The sequence below is a fragment of the Euprymna scolopes genome, chromosome 36 (genome assembly GCF_053919585.1).
Source record: "Euprymna scolopes isolate OS-2025 chromosome 36, ASM5391958v1, whole genome shotgun sequence".
NCBI classification, from domain to species: Eukaryota; Metazoa; Mollusca; class Cephalopoda; order Sepiida; family Sepiolidae; genus Euprymna; species Euprymna scolopes.
In genome coordinates, this window is record NC_136517.1 from 94,410,807 (window position 1) to 94,436,272 (window position 25,466).

Below are 25,466 nucleotides of genomic sequence, written 5' to 3' on the forward strand. Positions count from 1 at the left end.
ATAGCCAGTCAATTACGGAAATTATTATTGATTACATATTTTTTCTGACCTAGCAAGGGGTACCCGGCGTTGCCCGGGTGTTTGGAGATGTGGGGGGGGGGTTAAGAAAAAAAAAAAGTAAATATGAGGATCGAACCCGAACCGTTGAGGCAAAGTTGTGAAGAAAAAAAAAACGTGCGACGTTAACCATTGCCCCACCGCGACATGCTAACGGAAACGCGTTTGAATTTATTTAATTACTTGGATTTAGCAGGTGCGTGTTTTAATGAGTTAATGAGGTCAAGTTTAACTGCGGGATTTCATTTACTGCTGAACGCTTTTTTTCCTCGCCCCCAAGATGTTATAGGAAAAAGACTAACCCACATGCGGCGAGCGACAAATGTCGAATATTTATCTTCCCGAAATCGAGCAAATTAAATAGACAGGCGAGCTTCGTTGTTAACTGTGAGATATTACCATTTGTATGTGATATAAAAAGTTTTAAAAAGTTGTGAACTGACCGACCGCTTCTCTGAAAGAAGCCTTTTGTAGACACACAGAAAAAGCGAACACACATACATACATTTTCGTTTTTATATTTATAGATTCATTCCTACTCTTCATGACTGATTTGATTTTTATTGAAGTTGACACTTCATCACAAGTAGATCTGAGAAGTTTTCTCACTGCACAAGCAGGAAGGTTCGACTTATAAAATCAACAGTAGGTTCTTTGATATGACAGAGGTGCATTCCAAGTGAATGTTTCTGCTTGGAGCACAATTGAACCATGATACTTGACTTTTGCATTTTAAACTTTAATTCAAGCCATTATATAGAAATAATTTTATAAAATCAATAGATTTTCTACAGTGCAATGTAATCATCAGTGAAGTACTCGATCGTGGGAGTAAAATACAAAATATTGTTCCGTTTTCCTGCTTTTCAACTGACTACAATACGGTTATCTCCAAGTCCAACATAAACAAATTCTTGATGAGCCATTCCCTTAAGTAATCCAGTTTACCAAATTTCCACTACTAATGATTACTACATTTTCCCATTGACTACTGTTCACGCATTAACCCTTATCCTCGAGTGGCCTCCGGGCCTTGATAAGTGGTGACTCATTTGTAAAAAAAAATAAAAATTATTTAAAAACTATAATATTTATTTATAGTTTATAAATAATTTGTGTGCGTGTATAATATATATATATATATATATATATATATATATATATATATATATAAAAGTGAAAGTGTCTGTCTGTGTACATTTCCCTATGCAATAACTCTGTCAATTTTCAGTTTACAGACTCAAAATTTGATATACAGGGTACTGAGATTTGGGAAAATCTTTGCAATCCGTTTTCGGCCAGAAATTTGGCTGTTATGGGGTCAAAGTTCGACGATTTGACCTTTGATAACTCTACCAAATTCCTCCGCCAGTTTTGGGTATAAACACTTGAAATTTTAGATATAGGTTCCTTGGACATGGATCTAACTTAATAACTTGATTTGAGCCCAAAACAATAAATGTTAAGGGGTCATAATAGGGGTCAAAGTTTTTTAAAAAAATTTGACCTCTGCGATCTCTACCAAATTACTCAGAGAATTTCTGGTCTAAACATTTGAAATTTTACATAAAGGGTATTCAGAGATAAGCTTTTTAATCGGTTTGGGTCGAAAATTTGAGCTACAAATATATAAATGTATGTATGTATGTTTGCATGTCTGCCTAAAACTTTCGACAGGTGATGGATTTTCACAAGATCAGTATCATTTTGAAGCTCGACCCTTCAGACGACAAATACTGAAAAATTGACTAAAAACATTCATCTCTTCACCCTCAACTGGGCACTTTTCAACAGGGAGGGGTCGCTTTTTTCGCAGATATTTTCGAAAATCATCCCCTCTTTTCGATTGTCTAGCCTTAATTTAAACCTACGTCACTTCCGGTTTGGTGGTGATCGTAACAGCAAAGACGTCACGTTTTTTTCCCGTTCAAGCCTGCCTTCCTACTACCACATTTTTTTTTTTTTTTTTTTTTTTTTTTTCTCATCACACACCTCCAAACACCCGGGCAACGCCGGGCTGAAATGCTAATATATATATATATATATATATATATATATATATATATATATATATATAAGGTGGCAAGCACCCATAAGTAAGAAACTTTGATCAGGCAACAACCTCCAACCACACCAGACAATAACTAGAGAACTTTTACACACAAGATTACAATGTGTGCCCCTTGGTGGCTGTTTCCAAAAATTATCCTAATAAAATAAGAATTGAGATTACCTTACAAAATAATTTTTTACATTTATTTGTTTATTCATTTTCTTTTCTTTTCACCCTCTTTGTTGGCTTATGATTTTCGGTCAACTGATTACACCCATATATAGATCCTCAAGTTTTTCATCCTCTCTTACAAAATCAAAATTTTATTCTGAATAGCCAGTCAAGTCTAAAAATTATCATCAATTTCATACTTTTTTTTTTTGACCTGATAAATCTATCAGTGTAAAAGATGCTTCCTAAGATTTTTGCAGCGAGTTAGTCCACAATACATTGCAGTTTTTTGGGTTTTTTTTCTCATCACACACCTCCAAACACCCGGGCAATGCCGGGCTGAAATGCTAGTATATATATATATATATATATATATCTTTATTCGATTGGCAAAATTTTAGAATAATTATAAAGAAGTGAACCATCGAGTAAATTCAATCAACTAACAAATGGAAAACGGGGTGGGGAAAAGAAAAAAAAAAATTAATGGGGCAAGTTATATGTACAATTCAATAAAATAAATAAGTCGATTAAAAACAAGATCGTTAAAATACACCCGAAGCGCTATTACTCCATACCACTACCAAATATTCTAAAAAAAAAAAAATAATTTTCAGACTTATGACCCTTGAAAATGTTAGTCTGAACGAAAAGCGCTTCGGGTGTATTTTAATGATCTTGTTTTTAATCGACTTATTTATTTTATTGAATTGTACATATAACTTGCCCCATTAATTTTTTTTTTTTCTTTTCCTCACCCCGTTTTCCATACTTCTTTATAATATATATATATATATATATATATATATATATATATATATATACTAGCATTTCCTAAGATTTTTGCAGCGAGTTAGTCCACAATACATTGCAGTATAGAGAACCTGTTGTTGATTTTATATGCTTTAAACAAACACCTTCATTTGAAACAGGTCCTTGTCTTATCAAAGAACCTACTGTTGAGTTTATACATTCTGTTTGTATGGTGATAAAACATCTCACATGCAATGATGTTTGGCTGTATAAAGGTGTTAACTTTATCAAAATTAAACTGTTTCTGGTTTAATCAATTTTTCTACTGATTATCAATATTATTCACTTTTATTCTGAATAGTCAATCAATTATGGAAATTATCATCATTTTCATATTTTTTTATGAGCTGATAAATCTTTTCGTGTAAGGGACACTTCCCAAGATTCACTCTTATTTTTCACTAGTGTGGGTACCCGACGTTGCCCGGGTATTTGGAGGTGTAAAAGAAAAAAAAAAAGTTTTGGTAGGTAGGCTCGAACCCGAACACACCACTCTACGATGGCAGAGAACTGAGAATGTGTGAAATAAAATCATTAAAAAGTGATGTGACAGGTGCGTGTTTAATGAGGTCAAACCTCACGCCACAGGGAATGAAACACAATTAATGTCTATAAACACATAAGTGACAGGTGCGCGCTGAATTTAATTCCGCACTGAATTTTAACTGCGGGGTAGTTCTTTGGAGTTTGTTTTTGACCCGACTTTTTTTTGGTTTTCTTTCCCCAACGTGTTGGGGAAAACCAGCTCCCCCTTTATTAGGGGAGTGTGTCCAAATGAAAGCAATTGTATGATATGACGGTTTTCACCAACATTGACCAAACGTCCATTGCTTTCTGGACGCTCCCAGCCCGTAGCGAGAAAGGCACTTTAGTTTCCCATCAGTTTCGCTTTTATACAAAAAAAGCCGAATCAACACATGAGAAGCCGAAATAGCAAGAATTGTGTAAAAGTCGCTGTAAAATAATGCGCGTTCACAAATCCTAGATATTATAATCTAGGAGGTATATAAAAACTTCTAAGTTATAGTCCCCCCCCTCCCCGAGAAGCCTGGCAAAAAAAGCCTTTGTTGGATATAGAAAAACTGGTGCGTGCGTGTTTTGCCTTTTATATATATATAGATTGCACAAATCAGTGATTTCAATGATAGATGACTTTTGGACCAATTTGAACTCCTTTTGCCCGGATGAACAAAATTTTTAGACCACTTCATACCCCCTTTGTTCGGGTTTAAGAAAACTTGTGAATCAACTTGTACCTCTTTGTTTAGACTTAATAAAACTTTTGGACCAGCTCCTACCCCTTTAGTCAGGCTTAATAAAATGTTTGGACCAAGCGGAAGCCCTCTGATTGGAATTAACAAAATTTTGGCCCACTCCGTACACTTTTGATTAGTCTTGACAAGATTTTGGAAGCCACCTATACATTTGGTCGAGGTAATCGTACTTCGGATGTATTGAACAATTGAACACTGATATCATTGAAAAAAAATGAAAGTAGCAACTTGTGTTCAATTTATCGTATACAATGAACGGTTTACAAAAAAACATTTAAATAAGCAAAAAAGTGTTGCTATGCCATAAAACAACTGAGTATAAAATTTTCTTTTTTTTTCTTTCTTTTTTTAAAAATTTTCATTTCAATTTGTTTACAGGGCTGCAAAGTGATCGCTTTTGCCGGCACCGAAGAGAAATGCACTTGGTTAAAAGACGAACTTGGCTTCGATCATGTTTTCAACTATAAACTCATCGACCTTGCTAAAGCGTTGGATATAGCTGCACCCGATGGTATTGATTGTTATTTTGATAATGTAAGCATTTATTTATGAATGATTCTTTTTGCCGTCTTTCTTTGTGCATTTTTCATCTTGGGCCGTCATTCTCCCCACTTTTTCTTCCTCCCCATCCCTTGCTTTTTGTTCTCCCCAGCCGTATCTCTCTTGCATGCCACCTCGTCCTCACACTTTAGCGTGTGCACTATCCTCCCTCGCTCCATCCATTCTGTATGTACACTCTGACTCATCATTTGCATCCCTACGTTTCACGCACATTTTCTCTCCCTTGATCTGTCACTTCTCACAGTTGCTCCCCATCACTTGTGTGCGTTTTCCCTTGCATATATATGTACATCATGCACCCCATCCAATATGTACGCATGTCACGTACACCCATCACTCCCATGCAATCCTATGTCCAGTGCACACCCTCTCACGCATAGACACAAATCACACACACACACACAGCCTAACAGGTACGCGTCTCATACACACATACTCTAACGTATATGAATGTCACACACACACACGCCCACCCACACCCTAACACGTACGCATACCACACACCCACACGCGTAGGAATGTCACACATCTCTTTTGCCTTTTTTTACTAACACCTTTTCATATATCTATATTTCTTTTTTTTTTTTTCTAGGTTGGTGGCGATTTCACGTCCGTTGTGCTTAAGCACATGAAATTTTCTGGACGTATCTGCATTTGTGGAAGCATCTCTACCTACAATGCGAATGCAAAAAATCCAGCTTGTGGTAAGTTCAAAGTGACTATTTGCATCTAACACCCAACTTTTTAAAAGTTTGTTATGTTGAATTCGACAATCTTTACGTAATTTCAAATTTTCATGCAAACATGTTAATTCGTTCGTCTGAAATTCATTAAAGGTTCAGTCCTCGTTACAGGTTACAACTTAAGAATGATAACAATCTATTCCCCATAGATTACAGGGTGGAACGATAAAATTGTTGCTCTAGAAAAGACAACATGATTCCATTTCCATTTGATAAAAACCTTTTTTTTTTTTCTTTTTTTTTTTGCAGACCATCTTTCTAGTTGGTCAGTTGTGCACAAATCCCAAAATCAATAATCAATAGGAGCCTTCTATTCTGTCTGAAAGTAACACAACATTCAACGAGTGAGATTGGAGATGCACCACCGTACAACTCCTGTTCTATACCGATCCAAGTTATGACAACAGGACCATTGCTCAAAATGCATTGCTGGATTGTCACGAATAACAGGGACGGCCACGGTTATGGTCTTTGGTGTGGTTTCAAGTGAGGGCCACATCATGCCACCTCACACCTTTTGAAGTTGGCTTGAAAGTCAATACAAAAGTGTACATGAGTGTGTTGAAGAGTGTGGCGATCCTCTAGTGCAATCAGGTGGCCGCTGGCAGACCCTGTATATGGCATCAGGACTCGGCGCTAGCCCCAGCCCACAAGTCCAAAGAAACCCAGGCTTGGTTCAAAAGGAGTGCTATGACTTTGTATCCGTCTCTCACTGGCCCATCACTAACACTACCTCCCACAACACCAAAGCCTCTTTGTTTAGACTTAATAAAACTTTTGGACCAACTCCTACCCCTTTAGTCAGGCTTAATAAAATGTTTGGACCAAGCGGAAGCCCTCTGATTGGAATTAACAAAATTTTGGCCTACTCCGTACACTTTTGGTTAGTCTTGACAAGATTTCGGAAGCCACCTATACATTTGGTCGAGGTAATCGTACTTCAGATGTATTGAACAATTAAAAACTGATATCATTGAAAAAAATGAAAGTAGCAACTTGTGTTCAATTTATCGTATACAATGAACGGTTTACAAAACATTTAAATAAATTGCTGATAAGAATCTAAGTAGTATGCGCATGATTATGTTTATAAATGTAAAAATTATTCATGAACCTGAAACTTTTTTTTTTTTAAATTGCATTTTCACCCCAAACAAGGCACAGTGCCACGTTGATGTAGGGGGCTACTATCAGGAGCATAAATTTCAGAGATACTATACAGGGAGTTTAGCAGCAAAATGTCCGCTTACATTACACTTGAACTTCTGCATGTAATTAAAGTCAGGGAAACAGGGACCCAGAAGGGAATTCCAAAGTCCTAGTGAAGAAACTATTAGAGTAGAAGGTTTTGTGGATCTCTACTGGGGTGGGATTTTTCTGCTTGTCGGGTTTGTTGGGAGTATTTACGTCGAGTGGCAGGAGGTACGAAGGCTTATAGTTCGTCAGAGCATCTATCATTAAAAAACTAGAAATTATTATTTTGGGATTCTGTGATACTATAAAGTGGACCTGAGTCACTAAGTGCTGGGGGGGGGAATAGACAAAGATGCATCAAGTGCGCTAAAAAGCCAAATCACAACGTAATATAAAAATAAACAAATATTTTACTTGTTTGAAATTTATCACAAATATATTTCAGAGGTATACTCCATCTTCAGTGTGTTTTGTTTCATTTTTTCCTTTTCTTCTTCCATGTTTTAAAGTTGAAAAAAGAAGTCTGTTTGTAAAGAGACACATGTATCTAGCGGTTGTATTTTGAAATGTTTGAATTGTGCGTAGGCAACGCAAGAATAACGTCAAGGATTAGAGTTCATATAGAAACGTTTTAATTTGAATAAAATAAAATATGCATCAAGTGCGCTTGAAAGCCAAATCACAACGTGATATTAGGAAAATAAATATTTTACTTGTTTGATATATTATGCAATATATTACGTTGTATTTGGCTTTCAAGCGCACTTGATGCGTATTTTATTTTATTCAAATTAAAACAACGTTTCTATATGAACTCTCGTCCTTGACGATATTTGTGTCTGTTTTTTCTGTTTTACTTTATTCTTTTACCTTGTAGACCCATTTGTGTTCCCATCCACAGTTGCCAGCAAGAAAATCCACGACACAATGTTGGAGGTCGGCGATCTGTCAGGGGTCACGCATTCTTGATTTCTGTTCTGATTAATCACCCCCCCCCCCAAAAAAAAATATTCTTTTAGTGGGGGATGCCCTTTTCTCTTCCCTGCAACCTCTCTCCCACAGGAGAGACGTTGCGAGCCTGTCTTTGTTTTATCGTTACTTCTATGGCAGGTGCTCGTCTAAGCTCCAATCTCTGGTCCTCCCTCGCCGATCTCTCACGAAAAACACCCGTCTAGCTGAAACCACTGTCAAAAATTTTCCTCACTCTTTATCTGTGCCAAAACCAAAACGTAGATTCCATGAACAAAGCTTCTTTCTTAAAAGTGCACGGCTGAGGAACTCTGTTTTGTTTGCCTGCTTCCCACCTGATTACAACTTAGACTTCAAGCCCAACATAAACAAATTTCTGATGAACCGCCCCTTAAGTAGACACTTTATTAAATGTCAACATTAACATACTGTACACGCAATAACCCTTATCCCTGAGTGGCTTCCGGGCCTTGATAAGGGGTGACCACCTTGTAAAAAAAAAAAAAAAAAATTTTACCAATTCTATTGCAGGTCCATATCCGTACTTAGACATCATCATAAAAGCATTGAACTTGAGAGGAATTATGGTACATAGTTTCAAAGATTATTTCCCAGAAGGCCAAAAGCAAATGTTGGAATGGATTCAAAAAGTAAGCATCAATTTTGCATTTTTGTTTTTCTACTAGCAGGCTGCCCGGCGTTGCCCAGTCATAAAATATGCAGATTTCTTATTTATTATTATAGAGACAATTCTTTATGAATTATTATTCAACTAGCGGGGGTACCCGGCGTTGCCCGAATGTTTGTTTCCGGGACGGGGGGGGGGAGTTTTAAAAAATGTTATGGTAGGTAAGTAGGAAGGATCAAACCCGGAGTCATGAGTAAAAGTAGGAAAATGAAGTGTGAAAAAAAACAAAAAAAACATCTGCAACGATAACAGTTCGGCCACCAAGAAAAGTCCATTCCAGTTGTTTAGGAAAAAAAAAAAAAAAACGACTACGGTAGGTCAGCGCGAACGTGAAAATATAATGTGAATTGTCCAGCACGCTAACCACTACGCCACAGAGCACTGCAGCTTAGTTTAGTGATTTTAAATAACTTCACATGAAAGAACTACGAAGCCAAACCGGTGTTCTCTTCTCAACTGTTCCTTGTGAACGATCCCCAAACGGTGTTAAGTGGTGGCAGGGGGAGGAGGAATTTATTAGAGAGAAAATATTTTACCACTTCCATTGATCTTAACCGATTTTGGCCGTGACTTCTCAGCAGAAAAAGTATAGAAATCTAAGATTATCGAGGAATTTGAGAAATAATAAGCCTATAACACACCTCAGATATTGTTCTGCCGTTTGTGCATATTATATTTGCATGAAATATCTTGATTTTTAATCCTATTAATGTCAAAATCAGACGGGAAAAAATGAGTTCATTTTATTTATATAGAGATATATAGTAATGTTTTCAAAAGAAAAGAAATATGACTTGGGTACCATCTGCTGAAATTGAAACCATTAAAACAATTAGGTCTTTTCAAAATGTTGAATGGCCTGTATAAAAAAACAAAACAAAAAAAAAACAAATCTGACAATTTTCTTATTTCAATTCAAGCTTGACCGAGAAGGGAGGATAACTAGGTTCTGTTGCTTACGTCACGTGACAAACGTAATTCAAAATGTTGGACAAATTTTATTCTCCACATAAACTTTCGGCCCTGTCGGTGGGGCATTAGAATACACCGACTGCCCCCCCTGCAGAGGGTAAAAGTACCTCAATGGGGGTTCTGGAGATGACCTTAAACTATATCCAGTGGTGAGGCCCCAGCTTGTGGGCTTTGGGGAGTGTGGAGCCACCCTTTAATTACCATTGCTCCCAGATCCACTCTGACCCGGAGTGGTAGTACCTGTTAGGGTCTCAACTATGGGTTAAATAGAAACCGACGTGAAAACAACAAATATATTTTATTTAAAAAAATTTTTCTTCAAAATCTTTGGATTCGGCATTAAATAACCCGAAAAGGGTAGATATGACGTAAAACCAACCAACCAACCACATAAACTTTCTCAAACTGTTTTTCATTAATAATTGCTTTTCTATCTTATTGTTTTTCATAATTTTTTGGATATGTTACTACTTGCGACCTGACAATTATGTAGTTGCCATTTGTTTTGCTTGAAATTGGATATTTTTTTTATTATAATATAGAACCACCTAATTTTCTAAACTAGAGTTATGAGCTTCTGCTTTGAACCAAACCTGCTACTCTTCTATCCTTTCAACATGAAATTACAAAGTTGACAGGGGAGATAATTAGGTTTTGTTGCTTATGTCATGTGACAAACAATACAAAATGTTGTACAAATTTTATTTGGTTTTTCATCATTTGAAAATTGGAATATTAAATTTAGCTGGGGAAAATCGGTGCAAAAGTATGAAAATTAAAGAAATGGAATTTGCCAGGTGAAAGTCGAACGATGGCATTAAGGATATTGGTCAGCTATTGGTTCATGTTTTAATTTTTAGCCTTGCAGCAAACATATCTTCATAGCTCAGGCATTAATGTCAAAGGAAAAAGTAAATCGTAAGCTAAACGTTTTGGTTTCGATTCTCGGTGGCAGCATACGAGTTATTCTTTTTTATACTTTTTAAATCATTACAATAATACCGGGCAACGCTGGGTACATCTGTTAGTTTCTTTTAAATACGTCTTTATCATTTATTTGAATAAAAATGTTGACTAAAAATAACGAGAACAATCAAAAATGAAACCATTTACTTATAATAATGGAAATCACTGTTTTTAATTAAATGTGAAGGGAAAATAATTTTCCGATGTTCTGACATACGTCAGATGGGAACTTGTACAGTTTAGTCAAGACATTAAAAAATGAAAATATCGAAAAAAAGGTTATATTGCACGTATCCGTTATAAAACAAAGTTCTCTGAAAAAAATTTCACTTAATTTTATTAAGTATTTAAAAAAAAATTTTTTTTACAGCAAAAAAACAATTTGTTATGATACCGAGCAAAAGGTCCGATTTTTAGGAAGAAAATCTAGTATTAAAGATGGGGAGGGAGTGTCGGTGCTTTAAGTGGAGTTATCTCCCCGTGGCATTTATAAAATTCAAACAAAAATTTTTTTTTAAATCCAAGATGTCTGCCTTCAACGCGCTGTCATAAAAACATGTTTTTTTTTTTATTGTAAAAAAAAAAAAACTACTCTATCAAATTAAGTGAAATTTTCTTTGGGAGATCTTCAGTTCAAAACGGATACGTACAATATAACCTTTTTTTTTTTTTTTTTTTCGATATTTTGATTTTTTTTTTTTTAATGTCTTGATTAAACTGTACAAGTACCTTAAATTTAATTAAATTCAATTAGATAGAAAATTAATTATTAATGAAAATAGTTTTTAAAGACAATTAGCAAAAATTGAGTTCTGCAAAAAAAAAAAATAAATAAAAAATAACGGAGAGTTCAAATTGTAACAAAAGGGAGGTAAATATTTTCTGAAAACTGAAAATCTTTGGCCAATTTAACAAAAACTTTATTTTTACTAATCGTCTTCCAAATCTGTTTTCATTAATAATTTATTTTTTACCTAACCGTTTTTCATAATATTTTGATATTTTCATTACAAGACAATTCACTTGAAATTCAGTTTTCGAATTTTGCTACAATAACGAAGAAACTTTATCGAAAACTGTTTTTAATTAATAATTATTTTCTTACCTTATCATTTTCCATAATTTTTGAATATGTTACTATTTGCGACATGACATTGACATAGGTTTCATTTCTTTTATTTGAAATTCAATATTACGATTTTCAAATTTTGTTTGTTCAATATAGAAGAATTAAATTTTTCCCTTGTTCTTTACAGGGTTTGATCAAAACTAAGGAAACAGTAACGGAAGGGTTCGAGAATATGCCATCTGCATTTTTTGGCCTCTTCAAGGGCAGTAACATTGGCAAAGCTGTTGTCAAGGTGTAACATCTGAATTTGAGATATAATGGATACCGGTTTTGAATTCATTTCAGTTCATGCAAAAGTGTTCAATATTGAAGTATTTGTTTTACGTATGAAATTTTGCATACAATTTTTTATGTTAAGAGGCAATGAACTATGGTGTGCAATTGGCACACAGTTAGGTATTGATAGGGATTAATCACCAGTATACCACATTTACTCTAGAAGTTTGGCATAAACATATCATTCGAAGTCAACGGGCTTATAGTCTAACTTATAGACTTGTAATTATTTTAGGTTAATATTTTCCAAAGGTGAAACCACCAATGAAAGTTTAACGAGGTTAGTCGAAGAGTGCTCAATATCAAAGTAGGGCAAGATATACGTTTTTTTATTTGTTTTGCATAAGCATTAATATGTTGCTACACATTCATGAGGATGTTTCAGTCAGCCTGTTACAAGTAACCAAAGATGTCGTCCAGTGATATTATTTATACAAGAATCCGTGATGCACAGGCAGCTCATCAGTAGAAGTATCAGAATTTTTGTAGGAATTTTTGACACCCCTAACACGAAACTGCGAATACAATATAAAAATCTCGGAATTTCTCTGTTAAAAGTGGGTTATGTATTTTTTTTAAGGATTATACTTCCAAAATAAACTATTACAGTTGTTTTAAAAGTAATAGAAATATTTTTTTTTGTTTTTTTTTAAACAGTAATGAATTTTCCGAACTCAATATTTTTCAATCTTTAAACTTTAAAAATCTATCAAAATTTTTCTATTGATTCTATTTTTACGATATTTTCAGGGTCAGTGTGAAATTTTATGTTCTTTCCAATAAATCGAATATAATATTTTAGACAAACGTTTTTTTTTTTTATTCACGGTTCCCCCCCCCCCCCATCCCAATTTTTAAGTGTCTATTACAAAGTAAATACTTAATTTAGACCCGGATAAGTACATAATTATTTACTCACAAATTGAAGAGAAAAGGTCAATACATAATATATTCAAATTTAAAAAAAAACGGACATCGTGTTCTCGTAGAATTTTACCTGTAAAGTCCGAAGTTTAAAACCTTTTTAAAAAAAAAAACACGTTTTTTTTTTTTTTTTTTTTTTTTTTTTTTAATGAAATCTTGGTCCTTGCTCCTTTAATTGAAAAAAAAAATTAGGGCTTGAATTGCATTTTTCGAGGAGTTATAAGCTTGGAAAGATGGGGTGGAATTATTCGCTATTTTCACAAAATTTCTGATACTGCTAGCTCATCAGTCGTGCTTTTGAACAACGGAAACAAGAAGCATCATCAAAGTTTGACAACTCGTCAAACAAAGAGATGTTCTTTTCACACAATATTTCACCCTCTTCTTCCGGCACGTTATGTTTGAGTTTTAAGGGGGGGGGGTTGTTTTTTTGTTTTTTTTTATTTTATTTTTTTTTTTGTTTTTTACAGATTAACATAGAATTTTTTTGTTTTGCCAAATTTAGAAGTTGTTTTTTTTTTTTTTTTTTTTTTTTTTTGATAAATAAAAAATAAAATGAAATCGGTTTTCTTTTCTAAAATGGAGTTTTCTGTCAAACAAAGAGATGTTCTTTTCACACAATATTTCACCCTCTTCTTCCGGCACGTTATGTTTGAGTTTTGAGGGTTTTTTTTTTTTTTTGTTTTGTTTTTTTTTTTATTTTATTTTTTTTTTTTTTTGTTTTTTACAGATTAACATATAATTTTTTTGTTTTGCCAAATTTAGAAGTTGTTTTTTTTTTTGTTTTTTTTTTTGATAAAAAAAATAGATAAATAAAAAATAAAATGAAATCGGTTTTCTTTTCTAAAATGGAGTTTTCTGTCTTTTTTTTTTTTTCTTCTTCCAAGAACAAACAATGGCCTGGTTTTATGTATAGGGTGGAACGATAAATTTGTCGCCCTAGAAAACATGACATGATTTCATTTCCGTTTGATGAAAACCAGTTTTCTTTGTTTTTTTTTTGTTGCAGACCATCTACTAGTTGGCCTGTTGTGTACAAATCCCAAGAGCGATAGGAGCCTTCTATCATGTCTGAAAGTCACACAGTTCAACTAGCGAGATCAGAGATGCATTGCTGTACAACTCATGCGCTCTATTGATCCAAGTTATAATAACAGGACCATTGCCAGCACCCTCAAAACCCATCGCTGGATTGCCACGAATAATAAAGACATGCCTACGGTGCCCTCAACCTGAACCCACTGGATTACTATCCAGGCAGTGATTGAGGCTGAAGGTGGCTACATTGAATCGATATCAGGTCTACTACATAATCAAGTTACTTGAATTGATATTTTTCAGTAAAAGTTTTAAGATAAAGCTGTAGTGTTGTTTTCTTTAGGGTGACACTTATTGTTCCACCCGGTATATATATTTGTTTGTGTAGTTATATATCAGTGTTCGGACAATTAATTGTTATCGAAATCGGGGAAAATTGGAGCCTATTTTCCAATGCCAAAACCGATTCCTTAAATTATTTATTTTATTTGATTTTGTTTTTGCTTTGTTTATAAAACATCTTCCACTGCTTGTAGTAAAATAAAATAAATATTTATTGATTTTAAACTTTCAGTAAGACAAAAATCTCTAGATCACCCCTCACAAGTGTGTTTTTACGTTTGTGAAAATACATGCACATTTAAGATGTGTTTTTACAGTAATCGGGAGAAAATGACACTTTTATATTAAAATATTTAGAGATTTATATAAAATTGGAATCGGGAATTTAGTATGGAATCAGTAATTGTATTGGAATCAGGGAAAAATATTACTAATATCTATGTTAGATATTGACCGGGCAAAACCGAAAGATGTGCTGGTCGACGATTATTATGATTATCAATATTTACAGATAAAATTATTTATGTTAAAATGTTTTAATAGAAAGGAATGTTGGTTTTCATAACTAGCACAAACAAAAATGTTAATTTGATGGATGGAATTTTAGCTAAGCATAATATAAACAAAGGTACATGACAAAAAACCAGCAAGGATCTTTAGGCTTTGTGTAGTGATGACATAATTAAAAACAGGTTTTGAGACAAAGAGTTTTAGTTATGAAGGAGATCAGTTTGATACACAATGCATAAGCAGATGGACAGTTTTGGGACAGGACACCTATGAAAATCAGAAGTGAGTGACTAAAAAAAGAAAAATGCAATCTTATACAAAGCGTGCCAACTCTGAAAAAGAACTCGGCAAAGAATAAATGATTATATGAAAATATTTCCGTCTGAGCGTTTTCACTTTCGGAGAAAAGCACCTTTAATTTCAGGAATCATAGAAGGAAGATTTGAGGTTTTTGCTGGTGTTCCAACTGACAACGATTTCTATAAACTGTTAATTTATGCACAAGTTAGAAAAGCATTTCAGCCGAGGCATGAAAATTGTTAAACAAAATGTTTTTATTATAGGCTTTAAAAATAAAGGTACAAGATTCAATTTGAAATTTATGTACCATCAAAGTGCACTTTTATAAATTTTACAAAATAAGGTATAAAAATTTAATTTAAATTGAATCAAAAAATTACCTTGGATTTATTTTATGTAATGTATATTCTGTTGCACTTTTTTAAAAAAATCATTGAAAATTTTATATCTATATCATTAATTGCTAGATGAAAGAATGCTTTTTATTTTTAAAGCCTATAGTAAAAACATTTTGTTTAACAATTTTCATGCCTTGGATGAAATGCTTTTCTAACTTGTATCTTATCTTTTTAAGATTATATTTTAAAACTCATTTCTATTTCAGTTTGTAGTTCTCACACCACAACTCATTTTTTGCAACCCCCTCTTTGTAATACAGGTCTTAATAATGAGAAAATCTGAATTTTTTTTAACAAAAAGTTTAAAATAACTTTTTTAGATAAAATGTTTTTAAACTTCTTTCAGAATAGAAAATCTTTAAAGTTTAATAAGGAACATATTTCATATAGGTTTCATTAACAAATATTCAGTACATAACGAGAAAAATAGAGATGAAAATTTCAAAAGGATTGTATAACTGGTTACGGTCAATAGTAGTCCTCGCCACCGAAAGTCTTTGTTATTGTATTATTATTTAAAACATTTTGTGTCCTGCTCTTTCGCGCGAGGACTAATATACATACATAAATATACATACATAAATATACATACATAAATATACATACATAAATATACATACATAAATATACATACATAAATATACATACACATACATACATACACATACATACATACACATACATACATATACACATACATACATATACACATACATACATATACACATACATACACATACATATACATACATACACATATATACATATATATACATACACATACATACATACATATGCATATATGATTTATGTATACACACATCAACACAAAATAGGGAATACTCTAGACGATCGCACATCAGAACGTTTAACAATCATAAATTAATAGACTTATAACGCATAAATACATATATACTTCTCTAAAAATCAGCAATCTGAAGCGAGAGCTTTGCAAAGGTTTAATTGATGGTCTTAACTATGAATCACGAAGCTGTAAATGTGACACTTGTGAAGGAAAGCTGGCTACGTCAACCACCTTAAGTCGCACAAATCTCCTGTTCAGGTCAACTTTGTACCTATTAGTCTGAACCAAACGATCTGTTTGACATGCAGCAAAGTTTGCAAGTCTACTGCTGGTTTGAGAAGACGTGATTGCTCATGGGAATACCCTTCAACCTCCAGAGAAAGTCAACTCAGTGAAAATTGCCTAATTTGTATGCTTCAAGATGTGCAAATCTGCGGTGGGAGTGCAGAGTCATCTGAGATGGCATGGACGACGAGATGAGGAGAACCAATGTGACAGCAATAATCTAGAAAGATGCAGCAATCATCATGCATGTCTTACTGTGCTTCTCCCAAACAAATCAACTCCACGTGCACGTCGTGACCACTGCCACACAGACAGGGCTCTGATGAACATCATGGTCTGTGGTGCTAGACTGGGAGTAATTGATTCATTTGTGTACCTTGGTAGTTCTCTGTCGAGGAATGGCTGTCTCGACACTGAAATCCACAGGTGAATTCAGAAGGCATCTGTAGCTTTTGGAAGGTTGGAGAAGAGAGTATGGTCTGATCATGGTATCACAGACAGGACTAAGATCTGCGTTTACAAGACCTGTGTGCTAACCACACTGTTGTATTCATCGGAGACATGGACATTGCATCAAAGGCACATTAAATGGCTTGAACGATTTCACCAAAAATGCTTGAGGTGTATCTTAAACATCAAGTGGCAAGCACAAGTACCCGATACTGAAGTCCTTGTGAGAGCATGTTGCTCTAGTGTTGAGACCCTAGTAATCAGATCTCATGCGTTGGGTGGGCCACTTGGTTCAAATGAAAGATTGTAGACTGCCAAAACAAATTTTTTACAGGGAGCTGGAAAATGGCAAGCGCCCTCAACACAAGCCTAGGAAGAGGTTCAGAGACTCTACGAAGAATAATTTGAAAGTCTTACAAATTGACATCGACACATGGGAAGAACTTACTCTGCAAAGGCCAAAGTGGCAAAAACTTGTGCGTGAAACTTGCGAAAGAAAGCAGGCCACAGCAATCTGAAGCGAGAGCTTCGCAAAGGTTTAATTGATGGTCTTAAAGTTTTCAAGTCTACTGCTGGTTTGAGAAGACGTGATTGTTCATAAGAATACCCGTCACCCTCCAGAGGAAGTCAACTCGATGGAAATTGCTCAATTTGTATGTCACATCTGCTTCAAGATGTGCAAATCTGCGGCGGGAGTGCAATGTCATCTGAGATGGCATGGACGACAAGATTGGGAGAACTCAATGTGGCGGCAATCATCTGGAAAGATGCAGCAATCATCATATATAATGGGATGATTCCAATATTTTTCCCGATTCCGATAAAATTACAGATTCCCTACTAAATTCCCGATTTCGATTCTCTATAAATCTCTAAATATTTAACTATAGAGTCGTTATTTTTCCCCGCTTGCCGTAAAAATGCATGTTAAATGTGGAGATCAGTTCGATACGCAATGCGTTAGCCGACGGACAGTTTTGGGACAGGACGCCTATGGAAGTCAAGTAAGTGATTTGAAAAAAAAATATATATAATCTCATACAAAGCGTGCCAACTCTTAAAAATAACCTAAAAATAAATGATAATTCACACCTGAGTGTTTTCATCCCCATATGCATTTATTTTCTTTTAAAATTGAGGAGTTAGGGACAAAAACATATTCAAAAATTGACATAATGATTATTTTTTTTTTTTTAATTTTTTATATACACATCACCACTTCTCAAGGCCAAAAGGCCACTCGAGGATAAGAGTTAAAGAGTGTACAGTAGAAATTGGACACTATAGTAATCGTTAGTAATGGAAATTCAGTAAATTTGTTAACTTATATGGAATGCCGGAACGGCTCATCAAAAACTTGTTTACGTTAGACTTGAAGACAACCAGGAATGTTAAAAATAAAAAATATACAAAATACTGTTAAAAACCCACCGAATATATGTCAGCCCATGTCACGGTAACATATATTGAGCGAGTTTCTAACAGTATTTTGTTTGTTTTTTTTTTTTAACTCCTTTTCCCAAACTTACTGTGTAAAAGAGAGAGTCGGGCACCATTTTTAATTTTCTAATACACAAGTAAACACTGTTTTCCGAGCTGAATAAACATGTTACATTAAATAAAAACACTAAAAAGTTAGGTAGAAAAGTAACTTATCTTGTCTTTGATAACATTTGTTTGTTATTTATTTGTTTTTTGAATCTGTGTACAGTATTACAAAAACCCAATTATGAAAAAAATCTCCAATGAAAACCATGCTCAGAAACATTGTATATAGTGTGCTATGTTTATTTTATTTTTGTCTTAGTCACATTAAAAATTTAGAGTTACTTCCCGTGTTTATGGGTTCGTTTCATTTTATAAAACAAGATGGTGCCAATTTTTCACCCGCTAACACCATTAAAGTTTTTTTTGTTTTTTTTTTTTGTTTTTTTAATAATTCAGTAATATTCAGGTAATTTCGACTGTATAATTTGGAAGCTGCCATTGTAACTTATTAGAATTGACAAAAAAATCAGCTGAAACCAATTTTTTTAATCTAAAAACTCTATTTATCGACTACAAAATCTCATCCCGATTCTGTAGAAGCACCCTCTTTTTTAATAAATAGGATATCCCGATCGAATAATTTATAATCTGGAAACGTAACACACCTTCGTACATACGTACATTAAAAGTACTATAATATAAATAAATGCTAAGAATGAATTTTTGAAAGTGTCTGTCTTACGCGCATGCGTATAACAACAGGACAAAATTAGGTGATTCCCTGCCTCCAAACGGTAGCTAGTTTTGAGGAGGAGTTTGATCACATCTTTGAAAACATTATTTCGTAAGGTTATTTGAGGAATTGTAGAACACGAATTAATTATATGATCAGCTTTTTTCCTTTTGATTACGTGCCACGTTTGTTTTCATCGAATTTTATAAAAAGTGTTAAGACACCGGAAGTATGTATGTTACGCATGCGTATCACAACAAAACAAAACAGGAAGTGGTTCCCTGCCTCTAAGCTGGAGATGTTTTGTTTATATGTTACCAACAGAGCAGAACTTGTTGCGTTCACGAGATTAGTTTCACCAACAATTTTTTTAAGAGTTCATAAACAGCACAGGATTGAATTACTGATCCATATTTAAAAATCAATAAGAATTGCGGATTTTAATTTAGAATGAAATATATGTATATATATATATATATATTGACCGTCATTAAAAAAGACTCTCATCGGTGAACTGTGAAGTAAGTGTCCCAAACTTTTTCCAGGTAAAAATCAAACGTTGAATTTGTTTCATATTTAAAATCTCCAATACTAACGATTCCTAGGATTGATTACTGTACACGCAATAACCCTTATCCCCGAGTGGCTTTCGGGCCTTGATAAGTGATGACCTCCATGTAAAAAAAAAAAAAAAGTTATAAATTAATCTTGTTAAAATTATAGACTTCTGCAGTTTACATACCGTGCTCTTTTTTTTTTTTTTTTTTGTTCTCCTGTAGGAGATGTCTCCCTGATTCTACTTTCGCTTTTTCTCGCTCACGTGCCCCTCCCCTCCTGAATTCGTAGCAGTGGGATGATATCAATGGACTTTCTTTCCCCCTGCCAAAACGGTCATTAACAATGTTATTTTTATTTTATTTATTTTATTTTTTGGTACTCTTGCATAATTTGACCCGTATCCTCGTGATTTCCCGTCAGATCGGGCGAGACCGGCAATCATCGTAACAAAATAACAGACGCAGGCTAAGGGGGGGGGGAAAAAAAGCAAAACAAAACGGAAAAAAATATAAAAAATAAAATAAAATTTTCAAATAATGACAAGAAACCTACCTTTAAACAAAACAAGTATGTTTATTTAATTTATTGTAGTATTTTTTTTTTATATATAATTATCACCAAGGAGTTTTTTGTTTTTTGTTTTTAATTTATCTGCTAAAAAAAGGTTGATTACCGTTATAATTGTTAGTACAATTTTTTGTTTAATTATTAGTATTATTTTTTTTTTATCAAAAATATTGATTTTTTTTTTTTCCGGAAAAATCGGGTATAGCCAACCAAACCATGTCTGGATGGATAGGGGGAACCATATCGCCCCCTATGGGATGAAGTAAAAATAATAAACAGAGACACCCACTGGAAAGTGAGAAAACTTAAAGAAACAGCTCACATGCTCGGACATAACAACCTACTGAGCAAACCAAGCATAGAGCTGAATGCAATTTGGACACCTCTGATAGAGAGAGAAAACCTTGAATAACAACCCTTCGGGACAAGATCAAAGTGTAGTATCTGTTCTTCGCTGCACTTCAATTTCTTGTTCTCTGTCAGTGGAGGAGAAATCCTTCACGACTGAGACAATTTTTATTTTTGTTCCTTTTCTCCACGTTAAAAAACGACCCTGGTGTCTAACTCTGTCCCGTGGGGAGGCATTGTAAATAGGAACAACATAGGTTTAACATTAACAAAAACCAACTAGTGACATATGGCCGAGTTGTCCTAGACGTTGTATCAAAGTTTACAGTTACCCAAAGGTGCTGAGTTCAATCCTAAACGAAGGCAGTGAAAAAGTAACATTCAAAACAGAGAATCAGCAACTATGTCCCAGAGCCTAGCTGGAGTCCGAACACGGTACCCCCGTAATAACAATAAAGGGTTGGGTTCGAGACTCCTAACAAACCGTTCCCCAGTTCGATACAAAACACCTCATGAAGGCCAGAGGGCAAAAACGGCCGAAACGTTGTGACGATTACAACCTAGATGAGGAAGTCAGTCCTACAATCTCAATCAATGAAAACACCTCATCTCAAAAATACAGACAATTACAAAGTAATGGTTTTCAATAGTAAATAAAAAAACGCAAGAATTTATTTGTGCTTTTTATATAAATAAAGCATCGTAATTTGTAACAATAAAATAAAAATAAAATAATTTTTACAGAAACATTACGAAAAAAGCCCCTGAAGTCCGTATTAATGAATTCGATATAACTCGAAGAAAAATTAATTTCTCGAACTACCAATATTATCATTGAATTCAGCTTTGTTTATTTAATATTTTCACACAAAAAATTATAATTGCAAAAATTATTTCTACTTTTTATTTTTACGCTTACATTTTTAACGTAATCTTTACATGTAAGATTCTAATATTCCCATTGCACGCAATAACGTATGATTATCAACGTAAAATAATGTTCATATAATCTTGGAAAATATAGTAAAAAAATTAAATTGAAAAGCAGGAACATAGAAAAATAATTTAATTAAAAAATGGTAAAAATTATACGAACGTTCTATGTAGGTAAGTACGGATGCGCAGAGTTGAAAAAAAAACAAAAAACTAGTCTGTTTTGCCCACCCTCCTCCTCTTTTCAACTACCCGCCTGTTTGTGTTCATCAACTTTAAATTTCACGTAAATATTATGATAAATTTTAGCGTAAGTCTGTATTTTTTTAGTGTGTAATTTTTTCAATGATTATAAATTGTTTTCTTAACCAATTGTAATTCTGTATTAATATTAATAAATAATGGCGCTAACTTATTTTTTCAAAGAATAAATTGTCAGTAGTATAATTAACGAATTTAATTAATTTTTATGCATTTTTGAATGAAGGAAGGAGAGTTTTCGACTCAAAAAAGACAAAAAATATGCCGGAATAAAGACATAAATTATGTCTAATTTGTCCTTCCATACATATTTCAGTTTTGCCGTGAGAGTTTATTTTTATACGAATGGACGAGTCTCGTTGCTACCAGTGATACATTTTTGGATAATTATTACTTTTTAGCAAAAGTTAAGTACATTTATTGTATTAATTCATAATATTAAGACTTTAACTTAATACTTAACTTGGAAATAATTCCAGAAAACTTATATTTTTCTTGCCAGAAAAATGTAAACGCGATATTTGTCATAATGAATTTTTACGTGAAATCTAGGATTTTTCAGATTTGAGAGAAAATTATTCCATGTATTTTTTTATTTCACACACTTTTTTTCTTTGAGAAATTAACTTTAAACTATAATCTTTCAAATACAATAAAAAAGTACTCGAAAATTTTTTTAAAATATTATGATTAACCGGCGTTAAAAACCATACCCCCCCCTACCGAAACAGCCATTAATCGCCCGTACCTAAAACTGATATAAATTGTTACATAATAAAAATACTTAAATTAAAACAAAAATCATTTTTCGGTATATTTTTACGACCTGCCCCAGCGTAGTATAAACACTCTTGACCTTCCCATGTTAAGAACGGCTTTCTGAAAAAAAAAAAACACCTCAACCTCGAAAGCAGTTCTTAACATGGGGAGTTTGGGGGTGATTATTATGAAAACCGTTCTTAACATGGGGATGTTGGAAGTATTTCTACTACGCTGGGGCAGGTCGTAAAAAAAATACTTATTTTTCGGGCTTACTGTACACATAGATTCGAAAAAGTTGGCAAAAAACAAATATATAACAAATAAATGTTGTCAAAGACAAGATAAGTTACTTTTCTACCTAACATGTTTATTCAGCCATCTTATTATGCTCATCTGGAACCGTAGAGATTCAACGTCTCTATCAACGTTGAATCCCTACGGTTCCAAATGATGATTGTCTGAAGATAGCGGTTTCAATCCTACCCAAAGCCGGCCAGAGGCTTACTTGTCCAAAAATGTGGTGAGACGACAACAACTACGGATGACAGTGATTGCTGAGAATGCAGATAAGAGATTCGAAGTTCCTATCCGTCGCGGTTACCACCCGACGAAGGCCAGAGGAATAGTTGGCCGAAACGTCGTGAAACCACAACTAATAAAGATGAGAATAATAGTCCACAATAAATAAATTAGTATAAATAATACTCATCTCAATAATGAATTCCAATTAAAATAATATCTATGACCAATGTTTTAAACGTTAGCAAACAGTTAAAAAATAAAGAAAACACAATTCGAAAGCAACACCCTGCAGTAAATTCAAAAAGAAAAAATGATACTTGTACAGTTTACAGACCATGCTGAAATAATGTTATTTAGAAAGCCATTCTTAACATGGGGAGGGTTAAAACTATTCTATGCTTTCACCTAACAATTTAATAAACAAAAGATACTGTATCAATCTTCTACCTATGCAAGAGTCAAGTACGTCCTAAGATGGAATACTATTGCCACATCTAGGGAGGAGCTCCTAAGAGTACCTTTCCTGCCTTGACAGTGTACAAAACCGTTTTCGAAATCTAGTGGGCATGTACCTTTTCGCCTCTCTCCCTCCTCTTTCTCACAGAAGAGATGTTCCTATTTACTTGCCTCTCCATGAGGGCAGAGTTAGACACAAGGTCGGTTTTTAATATGGGGGAAAATCGGTCAATGTAGCTTGGTTGTCCCACTGAAGACTTACCTGCAAAGGGTGTTAATTCTGAAAGCCGTTTTTAACATGGGGAGGTTGGGGGTGTTTATTCCGAAAACCCTTAACATGGGGAGGTTGTGAGTAATACCACTAAAATGCAACTCTTTGCAGGTAAGTTTTCAGTAGGACAACCAAACCACATCGACCGGAAAATTCAAAGGAGCACTCTCTATCTCTGTTCTATCATAACTTTCATGGCAGGTGCTCAACTGAGCTTTAATCTATACCCCCTCCCTGTAAAACGTTCACAACAAATACTCGTTTAGCGACAAAAACCATCAATTTCTCTCGCTCTCTATCTGTGCCTAACACTAAACAAAAATTCCATGTACAGAGTTTCTTTCCTAGAACTGTCTGTCTGTGGAACACAATACTGTGGGAATGCTTCCTAGCTAACTATAACGTTGCCATTTTCAAGTCTAATGTAAATAAGTTCTTTTAAATAATCAAGTCCTACTCAAGTTCCATCATTACTGATCATACTGTCTCATCATCTGCCTAACACATTTGAACCTTTATCCTGGAGTGGCCTCTAAGCCTTGATAAGTAATGCCCCCTTCTCCAAGTAAAAAAATAAAAATAAAAATTGCAGCAGCTGACAGTTGGCAAATCCCATAAAAAATATTACGGAAAATTCAATAAATTGGTGAACACTGATTCAAATCATCAACAAGTTATAGACTACACTCTGCCGGTCGGATTTTGGTATGATAACTCTCGTAGGGTAACTTCATAGCCCTTGCCTGGATGAAAGACTAAGAATGAATATCAATCTAATTTATAGTGAAGTAAAAACAAAAAAACAACTTTAAAACACTTTCAGAAGTTTAAATGTATGCAGGTCGGTAAAAAAGGAAAATTTTATTCCTTCCGTTTGGTAACAATTTTTTATTGTATTTGGTCATCCCCCCATTCTTCTTTTTTCTTCTTTTTTAATTTGGTCGTGATACAAAACTTTCAAAAGAGAATTCAATATTTCTACAGAATGGGACCCATATCGACATGAATGTTTTCAATTCGAAAACCATGATGAAAAATGTAAAAAGGCAAAAATCATACACTATCCAATATAACTAGGAAATTCCTACAGCTACATACCTAGAAAATGGGGCTGTTAAACCTGACATATTGATATGGGGCAAGAGAGAGAAAGTAGCAACCCTAGTTGAAGTAAGTGTTCCTAATGATGCTGGCCTGAACAGGGCAGAGAAAATAACAAAATAGCAAGGATTAATGTACGACATGAAAAGAAACTGGAATCTTAAGAAGATATCCATCATAACAATCATTATAGGAGCAACCGGGCTAATTAAAAAGAATTTCAAAAACTATCTGGCGAATATACCCTGTGAACTAAGTGCAAGAGAAATACAAACAATAGTACTTAAAGGGACGGTTAGAATCGGTAACTAAACTAATGGGAGAATGTCTGGCGTCCGGTAGAATGCCCCATCCCCAGCAAAATCAAAGTGATAAGAAAATTAAAACAAAAAAAGTGAACACTCACCTCATACCCCCACCATGGCATACATAGTATCCACCTATCTTCATTTTGTAATATCAGCTATCCTCCTCCTCCTCTATCACATAGAGCACTGTAGTTCTCCTATTTCCCTCCCCCTTCCACAGTTTTAATGTATTATCTTTTT

The 25,466-nt window shown here is 34.1% G+C and overlaps 2 protein-coding genes across 4 annotated transcripts in view; both read left to right on the forward strand.

The window, feature by feature from the left end:
- Positions 1 to 12,375, forward strand: part of LOC145260682 (prostaglandin reductase 1-like) — a 34,215-nt gene extending 21,840 nt beyond the window's left edge. For both annotated transcript variants that reach the window (XM_080119064.1, XM_080119063.1), the window contains exons 6-9: positions 4,747 to 4,902; positions 5,522 to 5,633; positions 8,367 to 8,485; positions 11,718 to 12,375. In XM_080119064.1, coding sequence (XP_079975190.1) covers positions 4,747 to 4,902; positions 5,522 to 5,633; positions 8,367 to 8,485; positions 11,718 to 11,828 — 498 coding nt within the window. In that variant the 3' untranslated portion in view covers positions 11,829 to 12,375. The remainder of the gene's footprint in view (positions 1 to 4,746; positions 4,903 to 5,521; positions 5,634 to 8,366; positions 8,486 to 11,717) is intronic.
- Positions 12,376 to 19,476: 7,101 nt separating this feature from the next.
- The window catches only part of LOC145260683 (kinesin-like protein KIF7), a 109,553-nt gene continuing 103,563 nt past the window's right edge, over positions 19,477 to 25,466 (forward strand). Inside the window, exon 1 of one of the 2 annotated variants that reach the window (XM_080119067.1) lies at positions 19,477 to 19,684. The gene's annotated coding sequence lies outside the window, so the exon portion shown is untranslated. The remainder of the gene's footprint in view (positions 19,685 to 25,466) is intronic. The other variant, XM_080119066.1, reaches the window with a different exon arrangement.